The sequence below is a fragment of the Chaetodon trifascialis genome, chromosome 21 (assembly GCF_039877785.1).
Source record: "Chaetodon trifascialis isolate fChaTrf1 chromosome 21, fChaTrf1.hap1, whole genome shotgun sequence".
NCBI classification, from domain to species: Eukaryota; Metazoa; Chordata; class Actinopteri; order Chaetodontiformes; family Chaetodontidae; genus Chaetodon; species Chaetodon trifascialis.
In genome coordinates, this window is record NC_092076.1 from 16,492,089 (window position 1) to 16,516,487 (window position 24,399).

General features: G+C 43.4%; 3 protein-coding genes and 1 non-coding gene across 4 annotated transcripts; all 4 read right to left on the minus strand.

Annotated features, from left to right (window-relative positions):
* Positions 1-9,258: 9,258 nt before the first annotated feature.
* Positions 9,259-10,256, minus strand: LOC139350051 (transmembrane protein 238-like). The gene has a single exon (XM_070991144.1). The coding sequence runs from the start codon at positions 10,159-10,161 to the stop codon at positions 9,652-9,654; it is 510 nt and encodes a 169-aa protein (XP_070847245.1). The 5' UTR covers positions 10,162-10,256; the 3' UTR covers positions 9,259-9,651.
* A 2,093-nt stretch (positions 10,257-12,349) lies between these two features.
* On the minus strand, positions 12,350-15,318 carry rsl1d1 (ribosomal L1 domain containing 1). The gene is made up of 9 exons (XM_070990071.1): positions 15,240-15,318; positions 14,831-14,970; positions 14,593-14,731; positions 14,239-14,387; positions 14,030-14,131; positions 13,624-13,717; positions 13,008-13,139; positions 12,762-12,926; positions 12,350-12,633 (listed from the first exon to the last, which is right to left on the minus strand). Exons 1-9 carry the CDS (start codon positions 15,276-15,278, stop codon positions 12,496-12,498), a joined length of 1,098 nt encoding a protein of 365 aa, XP_070846172.1. The 5' UTR covers positions 15,279-15,318; the 3' UTR covers positions 12,350-12,495.
* LOC139350251 (small nucleolar RNA SNORA55) lies at positions 13,821-13,952 on the minus strand. Its single transcript, XR_011603501.1, has one exon. It is a non-coding gene; the product is annotated as a small nucleolar RNA SNORA55 (small nucleolar RNA).
* Positions 15,319-16,120: 802 nt separating the features above from the next.
* Positions 16,121-23,870, minus strand: gspt1 (G1 to S phase transition 1). The gene is made up of 14 exons (XM_070990070.1): positions 23,460-23,870; positions 23,132-23,176; positions 20,967-21,233; positions 20,845-20,878; positions 20,454-20,531; positions 20,093-20,273; positions 19,729-19,883; positions 19,352-19,492; positions 18,803-18,896; positions 17,502-17,582; positions 17,092-17,265; positions 16,767-16,856; positions 16,494-16,662; positions 16,121-16,342 (listed from the first exon to the last, which is right to left on the minus strand). The coding sequence occupies exons 1-14, from the start codon at positions 23,653-23,655 to the stop codon at positions 16,290-16,292; spliced, it is 1,758 nt and encodes a 585-aa protein (XP_070846171.1). The 5' UTR covers positions 23,656-23,870; the 3' UTR covers positions 16,121-16,289.
* Positions 23,871-24,399: the final 529 nt, after the last annotated feature.

Here is a 24,399-nt window from a genome sequence, read left to right on the forward strand (position 1 = left end):
ACTGATTTTATGAGCCCGAGGGATATTTCTTTTCACATTTTTACTTCATCTGAGTTTCATGCTGTCACACTGAAATGCCATGTACTCATTCCTGCAGTTATTGTTCATACACCAGCAAAGGATTGCCCAGTTTTCTTGACTAAAGCTGACGAGAACAGCTGATGTCTTAATTGACTGCTGCAGACGATGAAGGCAAAGAAATTCTGAATGAGCATGTGTGAGAGGAGTGAATGTCGGATGGTTTGAGGAAGAAACTTCAGGCCTGAGCTTGTAAAAGAAGAGTCTTCCTGACTGAACGTCCTCTGGAGCTTCATCAGGTCGTAGCACTTATTTTCTACATGTAGTTGTTGCCTTTGTCACATGACCAGAATGAGCTTTTCAAAGATGATGAGTGCATTTATTCTCGAATACAACACAGAGCAAAACAGCTCAAATTCAATGTATTGTGATTTAAGTCAAAGTTAAATTCAATATGCTGATTCAAACTAACAGCGCTGTTAGACGAGGAGTCTGAGTCCCCCTGGTCCACGTCTGAGCAGTCTGAGCCCTGCTGGTCAGTGTGTGAGGGTCCACGTCCAAGTGGGCTGAGTCCCAATTGTCCAAGCGCTCCAGTGTTTCTGTTACTGGAGTTACTGGTGTTTTCCTGGTTGGATGCCACAGCGTCCTCCCGACCGCTGAGGATAACTGGAAAGAGAAAAGTGTCAGGAACAGAGCACTTCAGCTACCGCCGAGCTCAACACTTCTGCTTGTTAGGGCCCGAGCAGCAACTGCTGCGAGGACCCTATTGCATCCGCAGGAATTTTTCTTCTCCGTTATTTTTACGAGCAATAGTAAATCGCTTATTTGGGGGCTTTAACATACTCAAAAACTCACAGACTTTTGCACGCATATCAGTCATGGTGAAAATTTACGTATATTAATGCTTTCGAATATGGGCGTGTCAAATTGGCTCCCTAGCGCCCCCTAAACAACAGCCCCGCCAGCAGGTTCTACTGAGGTGTATGAAATTTGGCACACATGTGTATCAAATCTAGACGCACAAAAAAGTCTCTTGGAGCCATTGGCTAAACCCAACAGGAAGTCAGCCATTTTGAATTTGGCGGCCATTGTTGGCCGTGTCCACGTGTTGTGTTTGGATGAACTCCTCCTACAGATTTCATCGAATTGACTTCAAAATTGGTTTGTGCGAGCTCAACTACCTTGTGATCAAAAGTTATCAAAAGAATGTGCGTATTCCAAAGTATACAATCGCACACTGAGGTTGAGTTTTGATGTCTCGCCATAAAACATGAAATTGCTATAACTTTGGGGTTAAAGGTCCGATCTGCACCAAACTTCACATGATGGATAGTAGTCCCACCCTGAACACATCTATATGCAGAAATTTTGGAATTGTCATAGTGCCCCCTACTGGTGACAGGAAATGACATGTTTCACGGTATCAAGCCGTTTTCAGTGACGACTACTCCGATGTCCTTCAAAGTCACTCAGTTGATCGATAACACCTTGTTGAAGCACTGTGGTGAATATGGTTAGGCTTCACTGAGGGGCGTGGTCGCACCGGCACGACAAACTTCCATCCTTCGCCACAACAACAACAAGTTATGACAACTTTTTGTTGTCATAACTCCATCATACTTTGTTGAATCACTTGCAAATTTTACATGATTACCAAGAGTCATGGCCTGAACACATCTATGGGGCAACTGGCCCATGGGTGTGGCAATGAGTCTCTATAGCGCCCCCTTGAACTTTTCAACTTCTGTTTTGTAAGCAGCTCCAGCTGTACGTTTCACCTAGACGTATGAAATTTGCCACCCATGTGTATTTTATCAATTTCTACAAAAAAGTCTCTTGGTGCCATATCGTAAACCCAACAGGAAGTCGGCCATTTTGAATTTAGTGGTAATTTTATGGCAATTTCCATGTGTCGTATTTGAAGGAACTCCTCCTACAGCATTAATCTGATCAACTTCCAATTTGGTCTGTGTCATCATAAGACCTTTGAGAGCAAAAGTTATCAAAAGCTTTCGCGACAGTGGAAGGGCGTGGCCGTGGTGGCGTGGCGAACTTTGATGTTCGCCATGACACGTAAGTTGTTATAACTCTGCTATACATGATCGAATCTGCCTGAAACTTCACAGGTATGATGAGGGTCTTGCCCTGAAGACGTCTGTATGTCAAAATTCAGTAAAAGTCACAGCGCTACACGCTGGTGACAGGAAATGACATGTTGTCGGCTTTGATTTACTGTTCCAGTATTTGCAGACATATTTCCAAGATGGTTGATTGTATCATCCTCAAAGTTGACATGACTAGAGTTCAGACCTTGATGATGAACCCCTGTGAGAATTCTGAGATTTCGTGAAACGGTTTTGGATCCAGCTGTCCAATTCATTTTAGGTCATGCCGTGACACAGGAAGTGGATGAAAAAATAATTCCCAAAATTCACCAGAACATCCAAATGACCTGAAATTTTCTCAAGTTAACCACCAGGCCAAGGCCAAACTTTCATACACTGCAACCCATGGTCTATTTTGAAGTCCGTCACTCTAAATTTTTCAAATTATGTTCATATTCATCAAATATTAATATTTCCCAAAGTCTTGCTTCAAATTCAACCAAAATGAATGAGCATGTTGCCTGAGAGTCCGTGGTAAATTCTGTCGAAGGGCATGCGAATAGCTTGAGCGGTTATTGAGAAATGATTGATAGAAGACGATGTATTTTTCAGCCATTCACTCTGATGCAGTTGCCTTATAAGGAGGTGTGAAAACAACAAAGGGGAGGGGTGGAGGGGGTAAGCCCTTCTGAGGTTGGCTGATCTGTCCTTCACACTCCTCAAAAGGGGGAGAGACAGTCCACAAGATAGGACAGTGCAGCATGAGGCCAATCACAAATTTATTCTAATGAATTAATGTAGGCTGACTGCTAACTTTAAATACTAGTGTTCTGTTGTTAGGCTCACAGTCCTTCAAGACAGTCATCATTCTGGTGGATGGGTTTCACTGTCCAGACACATATAAATGTAATCCTATAGACAGTATACATATTAGATCTAAAAAAAATTATATATATATGTATATATATATATATAAGAGCAATCATAGCGACCCCTGTTGGCAGCCCAAGTACTTGCTATAAGTGTGGTCGACATGAGCAGAGCTGTACAAATCTGTAAAAGATTGATCAGACGCAAGTTTGTTCAATGCACAGTGTGGTTTGTGTTCTGTATACAATGTGGTTTACAGCCAATGGACATAAAGCTAATACATAAAGAATGTGTTTTTTAGGGCCAGCTAATGGACAATGGATTGCCATTGAATGTACATTTTACTGAGCAGGAATTCAGTATTAACGTATGACATACACCTTTATGTAACAATATTTAAAACACTGACGTGAAAAGTGATATGGAGTAGTAATTAAAGATGCCTTCATGTACATGCCAAAATAATCAGCAGGACACTGCAGGGAATCGAACCCCATCCCAGTATAACCAGGAGTACCATTACCAGTGCCTTTTGCTTTTAGTGCTACATTGAAGGTAAAGCAAAACCTGCATTAGCAACAGCACGTTTGTGGCCAGGGTACTTATTATTCAATAATTTTATCTCATTAGGTCATACAATGTGGTGACTATGCACTTCCTGCAGTTTTGAATAGTGCTAATATATCTATGTAACAGAATAATCTTCAATAAATTTGTGATTAACCATGCTGTTGTAACACAGGAAAAGAAACCTTGAGAGAGGTAAAGGGCTTCAAGAGGGTCTCACCCACCCTGACCCTAACCCTTTGGAAACGTTCCATCCAAACACACACTTCCTGCTGCTCAGACTGCAGTGCAATGACAGAACGAGACTAATTTAACAAGAAAGAAGACACTGGCCAATGATGTCTTCCAGTTCATTAAGATGCTGGTCAGTGAATACACTGAGATATGAGTCAAATAGAGAAATCATGCTAACACATTTGATTTCTCTTGTTCTTGAGCCGTTAAACCGAAACACAAAAGGAATAAAGAATTTGAATTGAACATTTCCTTGAGACCCTCTTGAAGCCCTTTACTTTTTTATCACATTCACCAAACAACACTTATAAATAACTGAAACTTATATATTCATCAAACAACACTTATAAATAACTGAAACTTATATATTCACCAAACAACACTTATAAATAACTGAAACTTATATATTCACCAAACAACACTTATAAATAACTGAAACTTATATATTCACCAAACAACACTTATAAATAACTGAAACTTATATATTCACCAAACAACACTTATAAATATCTGAAAATTACACATTCACAAAACAACACTTAAGAATAACTGAAACTTATATATTCACCAAACAACACTTAATTTTTTTTTTTTTTTTTTTTTTTGTAAAGGAGGAAAGTAAAGAGTTGGACAGAAAGATGGAGAATATGAGTGAGTGAGTGGCGGTGGAACTGCCAAGAATGATACCTACCTGCTCCTCCAGCTCAGCCCGGCACTTTACCTGTGAGGGTCCTACATCTCCGGGTTGAGCGGAGAATCGTTCCACCACGCGCTTACCTCTGCCAGCACCTCCCGTGCAGTGGCTGGTGGAACCCAGGGGGGCATGCGGACGGAGGGTCTGGGCCCGCTGAAGACAACCTCCACGTCGAAGTAGCCATCTCTCAGTCTGCGGGCTCTCGCCTGCCGCTCCCTCTGCCTCCTCCTCCTCCTCCTCTCCCGAGCCTGTTAGAGAGATGGACAGAGGAGAAAAAAAGAAACAGGTCAAACTTCCTCAGTAAGAAGACAGAGACAAGTCATTTGGGTGGAGAGAGAGCCTGGAGGTCACTCATGACTAGAGGTCACCTCTCCAGAAAGCAGCTCTCTGTGTGTCTACATGTCAGCAGAGTGTTTGGGGTGGACTGCTTACCCGCCGCTCGGTCATCTCCAGCAATCTTCGCCGTGCGCCACTGGTGGACGGCCGGGGCCTGGAGCTCCTCTCTGGCTGGACAGGGATCACCTGCGAGCCAGAGGTAGAGGGCAGGGGGCTGCCACTCCTCTCTGGCTGGACAGGGACCACCTGCGAGCCAGAGGTGGAGGGCTGGGGGCTGCTCTCCTCCTCTCTCCTCCTCTTCATGGGTTCCTGTCACAGAAATGGACAGAGGGCAACAAAGATGGAATTAGGAAGTGTGTTCAGTTCAGTCTCTCTCTGACTGATGTTGTACAGTTGGATAAATCTATGTCTGGCATCAAACCCAATGTAAGATCCTGATAGGACAGCGCACAGATTAATATCATCCATTTGTAATGTTCACTGCCTTCCACAAGTTACTTCTGAGGTTTACCCACACTCCCTCACTTTGTCTAGTCTGATTACTCTGATGGGGATTTCCTACATTTCCCAGAAGCACTTTAAACAACCTCCAGAAAAGGAAATCCTCTGTTCAGGATACACTTTCACATCATGTTTGGGGGAAAAAGCACCTACTTCCTTGTTGTTTATACAATTCATATTATCTGTCATGAGATGCTTTCTACAGCTTTCTTTTTTTTTTGGTACTTAAAATCCAAAATAAAATCCCTTTCTTGAAGAACAATGTTTTTTCAGCAAACTTTTTGGATTTGTCTTTTTAATTGAGACATTATCTGCTATCACAATAAAATGAAAAATGAATTTTGCAAACCTTTGTTACCTTATGAACTTTAAAAACTTTAACTTCTGATTCTTTTCACCTAACAGACTCAAGGGCATTGACTCTTTTTAACATTAAAAACTCTGACAGATCTCAACACAAACCACCTGTCCAGTCTCTGGTGAATTTGTCTCTTCTGCAGAAATCCACATGAAATATGACTTACCTGGAAATGATGCGTTCAAATCTTTGCTTAGTGCGGATTATGTACAGAAATGCCGTCAGGACTTGACACATTCAAAGGCTCTGCTCTTAACAGCTGCCTCTGGTCCTCAACAGACACTGCAAGGCAAATACTCTCCAAATACCTCACATTAAAACAGTTAAGTAAACAGTTTCAATTCCTAACAAAGAGAAATTAAATACAAGGAGTTCTTAATTCGCCATTTCATGCTGCACTGAAAAGCACTTGTAAAAAGTACACGATTATGTGCAGTATGCAATATTTTACTTGCGCCAAACAGTGTTTAAAAGATAAAACATTGTCAGTTTGCTTGTTCACTCATTATGTTGCATGCTTATTTCTGTCTTTGTCAAATTTCAATTATTTACTTAACAGTTACACTGAAATCTTTGTCATTAAGCTAACATTAATGTTAGCTAAGTTACACCAAATGTTAGTTAAGTTACACCAAATTCATTCATTTTGAGCTTCAAATGTACTCACGGTGTCCAAAAAAAGCCTCAGAAATACTACTTTACAGAACTAGTGTTACTGTTGTCGATTTTTTTCATGATTTAACTTTACACGAAAGTCCTGAATTTGAACTTGCTACCCTCGTCGGCTAATATTAACGTTAGCTAACAAGCTACAAAACCAATGGAGAAGGAATAAAATGATTTTCAGTGATTTGAAAGGATTCATATTCTTACCTTTTTCGTGCCCAAACTGTTATTCAGGAGTATCGCTGCTGCTTCGCTGTCCTCTCTGGTCGCTGCTTCTTCCTGTCGCTGCTCGCTCAACTTTTCTCTGTCACTTGTCGCTCGCTCGCTCGCTCGCTGTCTGTGTCTCTCTCCACGCGCAGGTCGTGAAATGGTGCCTATCGCGCGCGAATTCCTCGATAACACGGCGGCCAGAGAATCCTCCTGGCTTTAAAAAATAACAATAAATTAAATAATAACAATAACAATAATGATAATAATGAAAACATAATGTAAAATGTAAAACGTTGTATAATAATTTCACTCATTATCTCCTCTCTCATTTTAAAATATTGTAACTGGATTTAGTGTTATTATTATTATTATTATTATTATTATTATTATTATTATTATTATTATTATTTATCAGCATTAAGCAAAACTTGAGGTAGAACCTGACAGATGTTCCTGTTCTAATTTTAGGTTCAGCGACAGATTAATGGTCTCTGTGATATTACAAGACAAAATTACACAAAATTAATAAATGAATATGGAATTATAAAATCAAATACCACCTAAATAACTAAATAAACAAGTATATCAAATATATATCCAAGATAAATCAATATCCAATGACATAATTGCTGTCTATTTGAAGTCTGGCATTTTAATTTATTTACACAACTTTCTTCTTCTTCTTTTCTTTATTTTAATCAGGCTCAAGATGAATTGTCATCACTTTGATGATAATACTTTTTTTTTAATCTCATCAGGTCAAATTTCAGTCCATCCAACATTTTGGAATTTCCCCCCGCGGGACAATAAAGGAATATTGAATTGCAAAATTGAATTGCTTTACGACCAAATTACACTGACATCATCATCATCATCATCATCATCATCATCTTTGGCTGTACTTTGGGGTTACTGCTAATCCCCAAATGTTAGCATGCTAACAAATGAAACAGATGTGTTAGCATTTCCCTCAAAGAGTCACTGTGCCTCAGTACAGCCACACAGGGCTGATCGCATGTGGCTGTAGACTCACTTAGTCGTGTTTAAATACCAATGCCAGACTTTTTACAGTGGCATTTAGGATTAGCCAAGGCTTAAGTGACGAATAAACAGCAGAAGCAAGACTCATTGTGAGCCTCCTCGTCGGTCTCCTCCACGCCTTTGGCCCCTGTGAAAACACATCCTTCTGTAAGCTCAGACAGAGCCTCCATTCCAGCAGAGCCTTGCAGTGTATGTAATACATAAAGCTAAAGTGTGTGTGACAGTTCATTTTCTTCCCTCAGAGCTAAACCACAGAATTGCTGGTATCACATAACCTGATCAGCGATAATCAGATGACCTGATGAGTTCATCACAGTCTGCTGAAATCTGCACTCTGATCGGTCCGGTCACATCCAGTCTAAGGTTTTTATTGTCTGCGTATATTCATATGCGCAATGTGTGTTGGTAGTTTTATTCGATATTGTCAGACCAGAGCTGAAGAGATTCTCTGTGATTCAGACAACTCTGTTTTCACTGGAGGCTACGTTTCGGACACTTGAACAGACTTTTAGGCTTTTAAATGGTTAGATCTGTCGTTGTTCATCTGTTGGAGGACTTACACATTTGAAGCGCATACTGTGAATGTGACCTGCTGCTGATGTGGGCCTTTGAAGACAATTGAAACAGCACGTGATTTCAGCTACACAGCTCTTAATGTTAAAACATTGGCTGAACTAGAGGAAGACAAAGGAAGAATCGCTTAACTCTTTTTTCACACTGCTTGATAGAGAATAATTTGTGTATTACACTGCTGTAAGTGTTTGTATCCTATTCAAAAAGTGTTTTGGTGAATTCAGGAAAGGTATTGCATGAAGGGATTTGGTATTATGGCTATGAAACAACCTTTAAAACAATACATATTGAGATGCATTTTCAGAAAATAGAATTGAACAGTTAAATGAAACAAAATGTTTGAAAAACTTCATCAATAAGAATATTTTACAGTTGTTTTAGAGGCTTTAATGGCTCATCAAATATTTCCCAGAGGTGTGGTGGTGTCATGGTTTCAAACACAAACATGTCCTGTATATTTATTTATGACACAGAAGCATTGGAACTTTATTTAACAACTAAATGTAGGAGTGTTTCTGTCAAACACTTAAACACCGCTTTATTAAAAAATATGCTTCTGTTTTGTTTACTTCCCCTTGATACAGACTGGTTTGTACACAAGCTGTAACCACAAGGCTGTTTCACGCGCCTTTGCAGGAGGAGGAAGATTTATCTGAACTTCCTGACATACAATTAATGACATCACAAATATTGCAAAAGCCAATCATGGTCCAATATTTCAATACATTCAACATACACAAGCATATAGCGAGAGTTGAAACCCCCTGGAACTGGAGACAGGTGGCATCAAGCAACCTGACAGACGATGAAGCTCACAGCTTTCTGGTGTTTATGAAGGCACCAGAATCAGGAGAGAGTTCAGGTTTTACATTTCTAATAGGAAGCATTTGTTGAAATAAAATACAAACATCCTTTAAATGACTGGCATGTTTCGGTGCACTTTATCTGTAAGACGGGTGACACAATAGACATCGAAAAGTTTAAATTTACCTTTATACATAAAATAAATAAGTAAAAACTGTGCAACTTATCCTTCTGGCTGCATTTGGTGAATTTCTACTGATGTCTTTTTGCAAAAAAAAAAAAAAAAAATCAGCTATAAGATTCATCCTCATCATAACAAATCTCTCATTACACCTTTTATTTGTGTATTTACAACCACCACATCCTTACTCTGCAAAATCTGTCAATCAACCAAACATGACTGATAACAAAATAGTGACTGATGGAAAGTCTGTGCTCAGAGCCATTTGCGACACTGTGTTGTAGTGTGCAAAGTTTAAATCTTATCAGTTAGATAAGAACATGTGGACCTTATCTACTGTTGATGAGACTTCAGAGTTGTCTAATCATTAGCAGCACAGTGAAGCAGAGCATACACAAAATCCCTTTCATTAGAATAAACAAGCAAAGGAAACAAACATAGAGATCCAAGTTCAGCGTCTCTTGATGTCACTGACAGTCTGTGATGGTTTCGTTCACAATGACAAAGACTCTCTCACGGGATCCTTAGGTGAGGAGGTGAGGGGGTTATCAAAGATGGTGAAGAGCGACACATCTGTACCATTGTTTGAAGATCTGTTGTTGCCTGCGGGGGCCTCGCTGATGGACTGGCCAGTCTTTCTGAAAGAGTTCCTGATCCTGCTGGAGAGGCGGTCGGACATGCGCCTCACCGCCTGGCTGAGTCTGCGGTTCCTCAGCTTGATCATGCCCACGTCGTCCTCCAGCTCCTCGGGTGGCACGTCGATGTTCCCGGTGTACCAGAACACCCACCAGATCAGGCTGAGGAAGATGATGATAGCCCCGGCGTAGACGAACAAGTCGTGGATGACCAGGCCTCCGAACACCCCCACCATCATGATGAAGACGCCCAGTATGTCATGGGCCACTGCGAACCAGAATGAGCACTTGCAGCGGCCGACTCCTCCATGCCTAGTCTCCATGACTGGCTCCACCTGCACAAATGTAGACACGGGCGCAGTGGACATTCTCCAAACCAGAAACAGTCCGTCCTTTCCAAGAGTGAATCCAGATGTGGAAAAAGCAACAGGTGCTCACAGCTGATGGAGCTGCAGGACAGTGAAGTGTAATCCTCACTGACTGTCAGAAACACATGAAACAGCCTGCGGTGACTCTGGTCAAAGTGCAATGTACACAAGCGGTTATCAGCAACAACCACGCCAGCTTTGTGGCTGTATTAGATGTTTCAAAGGAAGCAGCTGCATCATCACTGACAGAAATAGTGTTTCCACTTTCACATTAAAGGGTCATTTCCATCCTCAGTTCAAGCCCCCTGGCTGTACCGTTTCCGCCTCTGCTTCTCTTTCAGTATGGGGATCCACACCAGCCCCATCACAACAAACATCAGGCCTATGGACAGGCAGGCCGAGGCCACAGAGCGGGATCCTTCAGTCACCCCCCGTGACTGGAGCAGGAAGAGGAGTCCACCTACAGCAGACATCAGAGATCCCATCACCATCACCGTGATGGGTTTGTGGAGGTATGCCCAGCCTGGTGCCACTGCAGCGCCGGTGTCAGGGTCTGGACACAGGCTTTGACTCCCAGAGTCATCTGGAAGTGAAGTTTCTCCAGTTGCCTCCATGGCTCTGCAGAAAAATTACGTCACTGCTTTGTATCTCCCCTCTGAGAACTGAACATCCACAGCTCCCCAACTTTGTCCGTGAGCCGTCCAGTCCGCTCGGCCAGTCCCTACTGAAACCAATGCAACCACCTCCCAACAGCCGTATGAAGGAGTTCTATCTGTATGATCAGAGAGTGTCTGCGTGATGCATCTCTCATTCTCCTGCCCAGTAACCCGTGAACACACTGTAATTCCAGATGGCCCACCGCACCCACACAGCAGAGGGAGGTCTTGGATGAATAGACAGACCCAGCCCACCTGTTGACAACAATATCATCACCACTGATTGGCTGGCCACTAAGTGATTATCTTGTTCTTCTAAAACAAATATAGTGTCTATTGAAGTGCAGGAAAACCTGTATTTCAATGTCATGGATCGGATTGCGTGTAGAATGTGTGTTTGGCATCAACAATACAAAAAACAGAAGGATGTTGTGAAGATGCAAAGCCTTGTCGTGGATAGTCGTGCCCATGTAGTATTATTGTATGCGAGCAGCAGCTGTACAAGCCTGAGTATAATCTCACTGACAATAGGCATGTCATCTGATACAGCTGGCAGCTATACATGCACAGCTCTGATGGCTCTGCAGTTCTCAAGGCTAATGCACTTCAGATGTTAAACAGCAAAAAATAAAGTGTATGAAAGCAGTATTCTGTATCGCCTGATGGTAATGCTGACTTCAAAGCTAGTGTGGCAGATGGGAAAGTGCAGAACAGTTTATGGAAGTGTTTAAAAAAATTGATGGTACAAATTCTTCAGTCACAAAAGCTAATTGCCTACTTAGGTTCAATGCGGGCGTTTTGCAATGTCTCCATGTGCTCACTCGCCTTCCGAGAAATTAATTCTTAGAGCATCTAAAAGACAGCAGATGTTACTTTACCTTTGCTTGAATCAGTTATTTAATACATATGTATGATCACTTGGATTCTGACAAGAATTAGCTAACCCAAGGACCGCCTGACTATCCTAAAATAATAAAAGGTCAGGGTAAATGTTAGAGCCATTTTTGTGTTTTGTAGTTATGTGCAATGACGTGTTGGTTACTGGTTTCCACAGTAGGTGGCGCACATGCAGTGGTGTCTGCAGGTAACCTACAAGTAGAGGAAGAGGTGTGCTGCTTACTGGGGAGAAGCAGTTTTTTGACTGCTGTTTAGTGGCTTAACTTTGAGCCTTTTGTTTGTTTTGCATGTAAGTTTATGTAGATCGACAGGCTATGTGAACCAATTGTTGTAATAAATTGCCTGCGTTTGAGCACAACTGCATGGACTCTGGTTTATTCATTGGAGCCACCACAGATGACGTGTCAACTAGTAATTCCCGATAGCAGCCCCTCAGTGGTTTTTTGTTTTGTAGAAAATCAAGTCACTACAGTAAAGATTTAAGAAATATTTTCTTTTCTTAAGAATAATACCTGCATCAGAAGTAAGCAAGACATTATATAAATCACCACTTTTACTATATATGAACAGTCTAGCTATTAGAAGCCTTGTATGGATATATTTACATTTAGAGAACACAACAAAGCCACAATTAATTTCATATAACAATGTTTATAATCCGCTTCAATCAAGGAAACAAAACAGACTGAACATGTTGACCATTCTGTGAACGATCAAGTCCTGTGTGCGGTGTAAAATGTCCATGGTGAGAGGGAAATGTGTGAAGACGCTCTGCTGAGAATCACTTCACTTTAGGCACTTTTCGTTTGACTTTGGCGTCAGTCTTGCCGGCGTTCTTGGTCCGTCTGCTTGCTGTTTTTTTCTCCTTCGCTACAGAAGATTTGGGTGCTTTCTCCAGCTGCTTCTTTTTTGATGGTTTCTGCGAAAAAGAAAGACAATGAGGGTCTGCGGCTCAACTAAGGCACAGCACTGCCTGATTTCTTCTGCCAGCTGAAATATTTAAATTAGTTCAAGCATTTCAATCTGGCAGCTGTGAGACGTACTGACCTCCAGTTTGGGCTGTTTGCTCGGTGTTGCTATGGGAACCAGCTGTGGGATTTCTTCATCCTCTTCTTCCTTCTCCACCTTTTTCTCCTCTTCTTTTACAGTGGTATCTGTTTCTTTTACGTCCTCCGTCTTGTTCTTCTTTGCCTTTTTTTTGTCTGCGGCTCCCTGAGAACACACAAGCTGTTATTTTACACGTGAATCTGGCTCCGACACTTGAGGAACATTCAAGCACGAACTTGCTCTCACCTTCTTCTTGGGAGTCTGAGCTTGTTTCTCTGCCTCCTCCAGCACAGCGAGGTGGCCCAGGTCTGACGTGTAGATGGGCAGGGCCACTGACGTCTGACTCTTTAAGTGGATGAGCTTCATCACTGGTCCTTTCTGTAAACAGTAATACAAATATGACAAAGAACCTATTTAACTGCCAAAGATCAAGGATTTAAAGTTGCCCAGAGAATGTAATCAGTGTTTCCCAACCACTGTGCTGTGAGAAATCATCAAGTGTGCCATGGAGGATTATCAGTTTCACCTGATTGGTGCTCCAAGGCTTAGAGCGCCAATTAGGTGAAATCTTCCTGTGTGTCTTTCTCCAATTCCTGCAAGAATATCAGCTTTGTGTTCAACTAAAGAGGCCCAGGTTTCACACTGAGTAAGTAAATTGAGAGTAGTTTTTTTATTATATTTCAATAAATATACTTTTTGACGGTTTTGTTTGGTGGTGTGCCTTGTGATTTTTCTAATGTAAAATATGTGCCAGGGCTCAAAAAGGCTGGGAAACACCGCAGTAATCATCTGTGGTGAATTGGTCAAACTCACTAAACCAACCCTGAGAACACCAGACAACTTTCTGGGGAGCTACACTCACCATACGTAGTTTGGCCACCACTGTTTGGACAGCAGCCTCGATGTTCTCTGTCACCTCATCTGCAGTCATGCCGGAGTGACCAACACGTGCCATGCTACAAAACAGGCCAATCACGTGAGATAAAGGCAACAAAGCAAACAGCATCAGCACAAGTAACGTAAAAGCAAGTATTTTTTGTATTTCACGTGAACATGACATTGTGTATCAAAGTTGTAGAGACAGGCTCCACAGGAAGAGGAGGTCCATCTGGATTTACATTGAATCTCTATAGCACCAGCTGCTGCCCGTATCAAACACTTCACAGAATTGACAGGGTTGCTGAGAGGTGCCGTTTGTTTTGCCACAAGACATGAAAACATTCTCTAATTGTTTTGTTGTGGTTTCAGAGCACGAGAGTGAATCTCACCAGCAGCAGCCCTTGTTGTTCACCTTCAAGCTGGTGCCCTGGATAATGCGCTGGATGTCTCTGGCCAGATGCTTGCTCTGCAGGTTCACACATAGTGGCTCTCTGGAAAAACAGAAATGGGGTTAAGGAGGCATCTACTGCAGCTACAGAACCACCAAGATGATGCAGATCCAGGCAAAAACTCCAATGGCATAGAGGAAAATTCTTACTTTTTCCTCTCGTAGAAATGTTTTCCGAGGTGGGATGGCAGAAGGCGGCGGACACGCTCGTCAGAAAGGAACATGTCAAAGTTCCCCAGCAGACGGCGCTTAGCTTCATACGGTTTGTACTCTGTCTTTAGGACCTTGTAAGGGATGATCTGTTCCGGACACAGGGACACATTGTGACTACGGTTAGCATAAATAGGAGGCCTTCATGTAGACCAAAAACCTTGCTGGCTGGTAAATCACTTTGTTAGATTTAAGACTTGTCAGATCACTGTGGCGAGTCAACCAACTTCATGGTCATGAATGTATATAATATTTGTTATAATCCAATGTAGATTTATCCATGCTGGTAGATACCTGGGTGACATTTTTGACTCCCTTCACCTCCAGCAGCTTCTGATAAAACCTCTGGGTCTGTTCTGGGGTCATTTTGGGCTCATCTCTGGTGAAGAGGCAAACCTCGTCTGTGTCAGTCCGCTGGCCATGGGGCAGAGGACTGAGGGCGAAACGAAAAGTCAGTATCAACAACAACTGCTACAGAAAAAGTGCAGGTCAGGCGTGAAAGCAGCTTTATGCTCCTGTGTGGAGGACTCACATGCGGATGGTCTGTGCCTCTTTGGGGATCTTCCAGAGGGTGAAGAGCAGGCTGATGTGCTGAGTGTCGTCCAGGAACAGGGAGTCACTGGTCGACTTGGTTTTCAGGAAAGCCTGCAAGGCTTGGACGGCCTTTTTCACCTGACAGGTGCATTAAGTCAACAGTTATAACAGACAATAGAAACTCACCGACAAGCTCTAATTTCCTTCCATTTTTTCCAGGCTATAAAACTTGTCGCTGTTACACTGAGAATTAGCTCCGTTGCTAAACCTAACAAGCTAGCTAAGGCTATTTCATACCTCCGGCCGATTCATAACAAAATAATTTGTTACGGTCACGGGAACCTCTATTAGCAGACAATATATCTACACAGAGTTGAAATGTTTTGCAGCATAAAGACAGTTTTTACCTGAACTCGCTCTAACACGACTCTTCTTTCCTCAGCCATGCTGTCTGCTTCACGTGTTATCTGCAGCCACGCATGCGCATTTGGCATCTTCTACGTCACACACTACAAAACAAACTTTATTTGTACACCATCTTTGAACACTCGTGAATAAAAGTCTCCTGACAGGAATTTAAGTTCAAATAATGGATTCAGATATTTTAATCTTAATAATAAAGTAACGTAAAGCTCTGAAAATCAATACCTTTTAAAATATAAAAATATTAAAATGCATAAATCAACAAAGCATTTGTACAGACATATTTTGACACTACAATAATGAACAGGAAATGTCAGGATTTGGCATTGCCCACATTAAAAGAAAAACAAGTACACCTTTCTTTTGCAGCTTGATCATTTATTTTCATTTTAGATTATGTAACAGCTGTGTGTCTGTCTGTTTGTGTGAGTGTGTTTATCCATGGTTCATCAGAGAAGTAGGTGAGCTCAATCCAATTAAACCATCTCATGTGGAGAGAGACCAAACTAAAAATTTTGGTACAGCAATCCTTAAAACCAAATAGCTGTCCATTGGATTCTTAATCCCACTCTTAGAAAGGGAGACGCACTTTCAAATTATAATTATAGGATAACTCTGGTCTTTTGCAGGATATGAAATCTTTCCGTAGTTTTTTGTTTTTCTTCCCCAATCTCAGTAACACTGCATCCATCTCCATTCTAAAAACAAATGGCGTGGCCAGCCGACAGCGCGGTTAGCCGTGGGAGTACAGAGGGGGGAACATGTAGCTACATTAGTGGCATAGCTGAGCTCTCAATATGAGAAAGCTGACACACTGGACTTGGTCTCTCACTTCATATTGTTCATCATAAAAACTGATTCAGTCTTATTTTCTTCATTTGTTGCAATTTTATTCTCTTTCTTTCCTCCTTTTCATGTTTCTCCTCTTCAGCATAGTTGTGTGTAAAGAGAGAGTAGCTGTTTGGGTCGGCTCTAGCAGCGTTTCTCCTCTGGTAACGAGTGGAAGAACTCCATGCATGCTGCCACTGTTGCATTTAGTCCTTTTCTGGCACCAGCTTCAGCACTTTGCCGATGGCGATAGTTTTCCCTGAGGAGAGAAGTGAGAGACAAAAGAGCGATTCAAGATTTTTGGTTGGATCAGAGGAAAAATAAGACAGACAGACTCTGCTATAACATCTGTGTCCATAAAACAAGCGGTGTAAGATCTACTAGTGAGACATACTCAAACTCTCCCTCACCTTCGTCTCTCAGCGTGAATCGTCCCATCTGAGGGAAGTCCTTGAACGTCTCTAAGCAGATGACACCCGCTGCCCGCAGCCTGGCGATACACACCTGGTCCTGCTTAACAAAGCGTGGTCGAGTTTTGCTTTTCTCCCCCGTCTTCTTGTCCACAAGACAGATTAAGGCCTGCAGTCGGATTTTTAAAAGTTGAAGCAGAGTCCAGCAGGCCGCCCACAAACTAACGCTGGTTGAACAAATACGATAAAGAGTAAAAAAAAAGTCAAACTTACTGTGATTTGCACTTCTTCGATGCAGGTGTGGATGTGAAGGACCGCGTTGTAACCAGGACAAATAATTGATTTGTGCTCAATGATGACGATCTGAAATAAAAGGAGCAAATGAGCGACATGCGAAGTTCAGAGAGTCCTTTTAGAAACAGTTGATTCATAATATGCATGTATTTAAACGAAGCAGCATGTATGACTTCACAGGTTAGTTCATTACTCACTCAATGGATTAAATACAGGAGTGTGTGGTGGAGGGTTTATCCTGGAAGTCAGAAGCACTGTACAGAGACCTCTGACGGCAGCACGCACTGTCTTTGGTCGACATTACCTGTGCATCAAAGGTGCGGCCGGAGTGGCAGAGGTTGTCGGGACTACAGAGGATGAAACCAGGGAGGATTTCTTCCTCCTCGATGCCCTTCAGCCTCAGCTTCAGATTCTCTCCGGGGCTTGCGTCGTCCGTCTCCACGTCGTCGCTCAGCAGGCTCAATACTTCCACTGTGTGCTGCAACACACACACACACACACACACAGCAATTTGTACATATTTGAAATAAAAGCTTTCAATAAAAACGTCATTGCTGTATGGAAACAGGATGCATGGCTGGTGTTACAACTGAGACTCAACCCTTCTGGATCCAGGATCTGCTTAATACAAGAATGAGGCCTTGAAGTTATTTCTAGGACAGGGTTTATTGGTCCCTTGTGAGAAGGAGCAAAGTCACACAGAGGAGATCTCACCCGGTTTGGCATCATGACCAGCTGCTGGGCTTTGCTGATGGATCCAGACTCCAGCTTTCCGAGGATAACTGTGCCCATGTCCTGCAAGCGCACACACACCACATGCACACACATGTTGAGAAGGATCAGAGCAATGCAGTGTTGGCAGTAACCTCTGATGCATATTAATCATTACTTTTATGGAGTAAATGACTAATTGGCTCATCAAAAAAAATCATCAACTAGCCAGATTCTCTCTAAATATAAGAAAAATCTGCCAACCAGCACCATCACATGCCCAGCAGCTGAAGTAATTTCATTAACATGCCAGTTTCTTTTCTTTGAGCTAAGCTAAGCGAACAAGCTGCTGGAGTTGGCTTCAGACAGACAACTGACAGACATGAAGAGGACATCGATCTCAGCAAAGAAAGCAAAAAGGTTTGATAAGAATTCAGCCCGTGCTGTCGTCAGAAACAGGAAAATTAGCTATACAGACCAAACATGTTGATTTTGGTTGTAACTTTGGGCATTATGATATGGACGTCTACGGGGATTGACTCACTTTTGGAGCCAGCCTCCAGTGGCCATTCAAGGAACTGCAGTTTTTGGCACTTTGACATTGCTGCTTGGTTAATTAAAACCAAAATAATAACAGTTGTTTTATCCACAGTGGTGTGGATCTGCAGACAGCTGTATGGAAGCCTTGGCTGGGATATTAGTATGCAGCACCCAGCTAGCTGAGCCATAATCCCCTTACATCAGGAGAACACCAGTTGGGAGGACTTAATCATATAACCACTACATAAGGCTCTTATGCAATCTCTGCCAGAGAGGAGCATTTAAACAACTTAAAGACACGAGGATAAAGAGAAAAGATGAGTGATGTGAAGAAAGGCGATGATTAATGTAGGGACGACTGAGAGAGAGAGAGAGAGAGAGAGAGAGAGAGAGCTCCAAAATAACTCAATCCCACCAACACTTGTGTGTTGAACTGCTTCCAACATCTATACTGAGGCGAGTGCCAAGAAGCTGAATTATCCTAAAGAAGAATGACTACGCAGTGGCTGCAGCGTGTGCGTAAGCATGCTGGTGTGCTCTTGGAAACCCTCCCGCAAGGAAGGAGAATGACAAACCGGAGAGGCCGGAACAAAAAAAAGAAAAAAGAAAAAAAAAAGAAAAAAAAAAAGAAGGAAGCCAAGTGAACAAAAACCAAAAGAAATTTAACGCCCACTCATCCACCGAGGACAGAGCAGCGGAGAAGAGCTGCAACAGATCTGTGCTCCTGTCTTTGGAAAGAGAATGGACGGCCTCCGGCTGCTCACCTTGTACTTGTCTACAATAGGTAGTCTGACTGGTCCGTCGCTGGATCTGGTGAAGTTTGGCAAACTGTCCAGATGGGCAATAAATGGCAAACCCCTGGTAAAGAACAAAAAGGAAAAACCGTCCATCACCACGCAGTGCACACGCCTGCTCCTTGTGACGTGTGACAGCCTGTGAGTCAGACGTCTTTATTAAACTTCTGATCGAGCGCACACAGCTGAGTATACAGATGATGCTGATGCTGCTGCTGCTGGCAGCAGAGATGTCCCATCATGAAGACAGACACCGACATTGTGTCAGTGCCACTAATGTGCAAAAGAGACACATCAGAGGGAAACATTATTAAAACTGTGCTGAAAGAAATAAATGGCGCCGCTGCTTGCAGGTGAAGCAGCTATCCTGACTGTGCTGTAGCATGAAGGATGAGGATTTTCTATTCTATGACTCGACTGGAACATAAAGCTGAGCGTGTGCGGTAAATAAAGGCTTCAGAGGTCCATCTAAGATTGTCCCTGCGGCTCAGACAAGCTGACAACACAGAGCCCACTTACGTGTACCAGGGGCATTCAGGTACGGGGTCCTTGAGGTTGGCACCTGTGAGTCCGGAGCAAGGCATAAAGTGGATGTCCTTCTTGGGGTTGAATCCCACCTTCTTCAGAAATGGCACAAGCTTCTCCTTACACTCTTCATACCTGCAGAGCGGTGAAGAAACAGCGGGTTTATTTACTTTGATGTGTAACAGCGTGGATTTTGAAGACGGAGCAGTCACACGGGACCCGAAAGGAACATTTGTTGTGAACATCTGAATAAAACAGACGGCTGATTACTACTGCTGACAGGCAGTGTTTTGGCACCGATCTGCCACATCTTCACAATCAACTACTTTAACACTCAAAAAAAAAGCGTGTAAAGGCAGATCTATTTTCACCTCTCGAGGCTCCAGTTGACAGTGGGGTCGTCCATCTTGTTGATGAGGACGATGAGATGCTTGACTCCTGCTGTTTTAGCCAGCATGGCGTGCTCCCGCGTCTGTCCGCCCTTCTCGAAGCCCGTCTCGAACTCGCCCTTCCTCGCTGAAATCACCTGATCCAAACCAACAGAGGGAGACGGGAGTCATTCCACGTTCAGTGACCGAGGTTTGGAGAAATCGCTGTCTGTCAACGTACTTCTAAGACATGCATACTGAAGATGTAAAGAGGTGTGAGGGACGTTTTCATGGACGTTGTTTTAAAAAAAATGTGCCAGTGCACGACTTAATCTGTGTGTCTGAGGATTAGGGCTGTCCATCTCACCAGGACGGCCAGGTCGGCTTGTGATGCTCCACCAATCATGTTGGGGACAAAGCTCTTGTGACCGGGGGCATCCAGGATGGTGAAATGTTTCTTCTCAGTCTCAAAGTAAGCTCTCCCGACCTCCACTGTCTTCCCCTTGTCTCTCTCCTCCTGGTTTGTGTCCAGAGCCCACGACAGATACCTGCAACGAGCACGTCAGTCTTCTCATTTCAGTTCCGCAAAGCGCTTCAATTGACTGTATGTGGGACAAAACAAGTATCTTGTAATTGCAGTATCTGATTTGGTGATTAGCAAAGGAACGCCAGGGGACGGCTCCATGAAATCAGCCGCTGTGGACAACTGTCGGACAAGCCGTCCTCACCACGTCTCCCTGTTCTTTTCCTTCGCTTCTCTTTCATACTTCTCCAGGGTTCGCTTGTCAACCATTCCAGTTAAGTACCTAGCAAGGAGAAGACACGGAGAGGGAGAGCTGACAAAACAGTCGGCCACGCAAATGACCTTATATGTATTGTTTCCTGCGGCATCATGGGAGCAGGAGTGAAGCGGAGGCTCGAACTGAAAAACACCTCTGTGCACGAGGCAACCTGTTGCAGTGCAGCGGGCAGACGCAGAGGCATTGTTTTTACAGCGCACATACATGCTTTTCTGAGTTTTTTTGTTTTTGGTTTTCTGGGACTGAGCAAAGCTTAAGGTTAAGAGACGTGTGTGCGCGGTGATGAGCCACCACACAGGAAGAAAAACAGATTACTCACATGATCTGTCCTCCGATGGTTGATTTACCGGCATCTGAGGGACAAAACAGCCACAAGCATTATGAGACAGCTTTCTAATCATCTGAGATAAAATGACGTTCACACACGCGAATGAGACGCACCCACGTGACCGATGAAGACCACGTTCACGTGCTCTTTCTTGGGTGCATCGGGCGGTGCCGGAGCCACTTTGGGCAAGGGCATCTCCTCCTCTTCCTCCTCCATCATCTCCTCGTCCTCCTTCCTCACGGCGCCCTCCTCGCAGGCTCCTCCTGAACCCAGGTCCTCCTGTCCTCCACCTCCTCCGCCTCCCCCCGGCTCCTCCTTCTGCTCCCACGTCTCTTCCTCTGTGGTCATGTCTGCCTCTGTGCTTCCATTCTCCACCGGAGCTGGAACCAATGACATTTACTCCACCTGTTATTTCTCTGTAATGTCTGGATGCTACAGACAACCCACAGCTTGGAGGGAGGAGCAGCTCCTCCGTGATATAACAGGCTTTTTGGGTGGAATGAAAACCTGCAGCCTCACCACGATTCCCTCATCACGAGCCCTGATTGATTCTAAACCCTGGACTTCGTTCAAGCTGCGACATTTTCTGCCAGTTTTATGTTTGTACCGAACTTAAATCCTTTTACCACATTTGCACAGAAATTTCTCCTGCAAACTTCAAACACACACGGAAACTGCCCTGAGTGAAGTCCTCTTATTCCCACATTATCATGATATCTTACACCGTTATCATTCACATGATAATTACTAATGACTGTGAATCATGCAGGTCTCATTATGTCATTTTATTCTACTGTAATGTGATCTTGATTTTAGGGAACCTGCTGTAAAACGACCTTTACCAGTTTTTACCAACTGTGACATCAACACCCAGTCTGTCAATTCATCTTGATGATTGTTTTCTCCTTTAATTAATGAATTTTTTGGACTATAAAATGGTAAAAAGCGTTGATCTGTGTTTCCCAAAGCCCAAGATGACGTCCTCTGGTGTCTTGTTTTGTCCACAACCCAAAGACATTCAGTTTCTTGTTACAGAAACCAGAAAATGTTCACATTTAAGAAACTTTTTCATCTTAAAAAATGACTCACACCAATTGATCAACTATCAAAATAGCTGGCAACTGATTTAATAGTCAGAAAACTAATCAATCAATCATTGCAGCTGTAGATAAATGTCACGCGGGTCACACAAAGACCTGGAGGGCAGCCTTCAGAGATCATCTAAACAGGATTGTGTGGTCTGCAGTTCATCGTTCATCGGGCTCATTCACTTGTTAGAAACACGATCAAGGCGACGTTCTGCCGAGCAAACAGACCCGACACACGAACAACAAAAAGCAGTAAGGCAAGCGCAGTGAAATCTGCTGAGTCCGGCAGAAGGAGCGTCTTCCCATGGTAACACACAAATAAGCCTCCCATTTCCATAACTATGACATTATGCAGGCCAGCAGTCATTTACAGAGCCTATTTTCATTTCAGCCCTCTCAGTTTGTAATCAGCCTGTGAGTTACTGCTGCTGGAAGCTCAGTCCTGCCTTGGCTCTGTCAACAGTCTCATCTTGCTCAGAATATGTCTATCAGAAATGATCAGAGCGATCTGAAGTATCAGAGCGAGCATCTCCATGAACACGCAGACCGGAGGGAATGTGACCACACTCACTGTCTTGTCCTCTACATGCACTACATCTGTTTATTTTGCTTTCCTCCCTTTGTCACTCACTCTGCTCCAGCTGCAGCGCTCAGCCGCTCTGTCAAAAAACAAAAACACCATCGGTTCCCTGTAACTTGAGTCAAGGCAAACGGCCTCCAGGGTCAGCCCGTAAGTGTGAATGAATCGGACTCAGGCAATCTGTAACTAGTCAGCACAAGCTGTCTGTGGTTTACTGGAGTAATCACATACATTCACACTGCTCTGACACGCAGCTGGCCAAGGCCTTGGACATTCAGCACTGGAAACATAACACAGCCAACGGGACGTCTATTTCAGGCATGGTCAAGTGAGGTTGCATCATATTAAACGAAAGCCCATGCACATGGGTGCACCCATGCCAGCAATCCAAATATGGCTCAGTAAGTGAACATACAAGCAGGAACTCCAAAGTGAGCATCCAGGCTTCCGTAGTCTGCATGAGGTTTGGCCTGACATTTCAAATCTCAGGTGCATGTGCACACCTGAGCCGACAACCACACCTGTCCCGAGGTGACATCCAGCCTGACAGCCAGATTAGTCATTTAATAACCTGAGCATGCAGAGTCTGCAGTAGTCTATGGGTGCATACCGACTGTTTCTGCCACCTCCATGCTGGCAACCGGATCAGGGGCACCTTTGAGGAGAAAAAACACAGCATGTCAAACTTCCATACATATTTATTAGCCAAGGATGGTCACGTTTTACGATTTGTTGCAACTGTTACGGCGTCATTAACAAGATATTGCACTATTACACCACACGAGTAACACTCAAACCGACTTGTTGATTAGTTAGTGGATCACTGTGGCACAGGCTGGGCTCCAGTCAGCATGCTAACAGTTAACTTAGCTGGATTAGCAGGCAAGCTAGCAAGTTAAGCTAACTTCCATCCAGCTGACTGTCTGGCACACACCTACCGTAGGAAGCCGGCATTTCCTCAACGCTGGCTTGAAGGAAGCTCGGAACAAACACCGGGGCGTTTACGTTGGGGACAAACGGCTTGGCATTGACGTTGAGGGCGGCGAAGGCTGACGGGAGCCCCGCCGCGGCAGCCGGGGCCTCGGCATCCTCCTCCAGCTCCCACGAATCCGGGGCTGTGTCTCTCGGGTCCATCGCTCCTTTTTCCTGAGTTGACAAGCTGTCCACTGCCGGAGAAGGTGGATGATCTGTACACTTCTGTTAAAACGCGTTTAGTTGCTGGTGTGTTTTAAGACTCTTAGCAGCACATTGAGTGAAGTTCCCATCGCTTTGTTAAGCCTTGCTTTGGCAAGCATATGGATCGCGTATTCGACGAGAAGTGGCGTTCAGCAGCTGCACGTCCGGCGAGCACCGCTAGAGGGCAGCACCGAGCTGCCGCTTACTGTACCATCGTGTTGCCATGAACTTCACTTTCCTCCTCATCTCTGCAGGTCATCTGAGCAGACAAGTACTTCTGAAGTAGAAGTCTTGCATTCAAAAAGTATGAAAAGTCCTCATTGTGCAATAAATGTTCCCTGGCAGTGCTTTACTGTTATAGCTGATTTTGGATTAGTATTACTTCTGCATTAATGTGTATATTGTATTTTACTGCTGTATATATTTAAGACTGATCTCATTTTAACTACTTTATATACTGTTGGGTAGTTTAATCTACAGCAATGTGTCATATTCTATAAGATCATGTTTGTTACGTCCTGTGAGAAACACTTATTTCTTAAAAAATAAACTTTTCATGAGCTCAGAGCAGCAGCCCTGTTTTCATCTTTCCATTCGTCCACTGAATGTGAGCAACCTCACTATCATCAGGATAAACAATCTGCTGTCTGCTGTTGTTTATTTTAACATCTCTGAACCACAGGAAAAATGCCACAAAGCATG

Bases quoted from the DNA above. Each gene is read 5' to 3' on its own strand.
- LOC139350051 (XM_070991144.1), bottom strand. From the start codon at position 10,161: ATGTCCACTGCGCCCGTGTCTACATTTGTGCAGGTGGAGCCAGTCATG.
- rsl1d1 (XM_070990071.1), bottom strand. From the start codon at position 15,278: ATGGCTGAGGAAAGAAGAGTCGTGTTAGAGCGAGTTCAG. The intron at 14,732-14,830 runs GTGAGTCCTCCA...TTTCGCCCTCAG, and splicing joins GAGGCACAGACCATCCGCAT to TCCTCTGCCCCATGGCCAGC. The intron at 13,718-14,029 runs GTGAGATTCACT...CCTGTTTTGTAG, and splicing joins AACAACAAGGGCTGCTGCTG to CATGGCACGTGTTGGTCACT.
- gspt1 (XM_070990070.1), bottom strand. From the start codon at position 23,655: ATGGACCCGAGAGACACAGCCCCGGATTCGTGGGAGCTGGAGGAGGAT. The intron at 18,897-19,351 runs GTAAGTGGGCTC...GTTCTTTACCAG, and splicing joins CCTGAATGCCCCTGGTACAC to GGGTTTGCCATTTATTGCCC. The intron at 16,663-16,766 runs GTAAGTTTGACT...ATCCGACTGCAG, and splicing joins TCGAAGAAGTGCAAATCACA to GCCTTAATCTGTCTTGTGGA.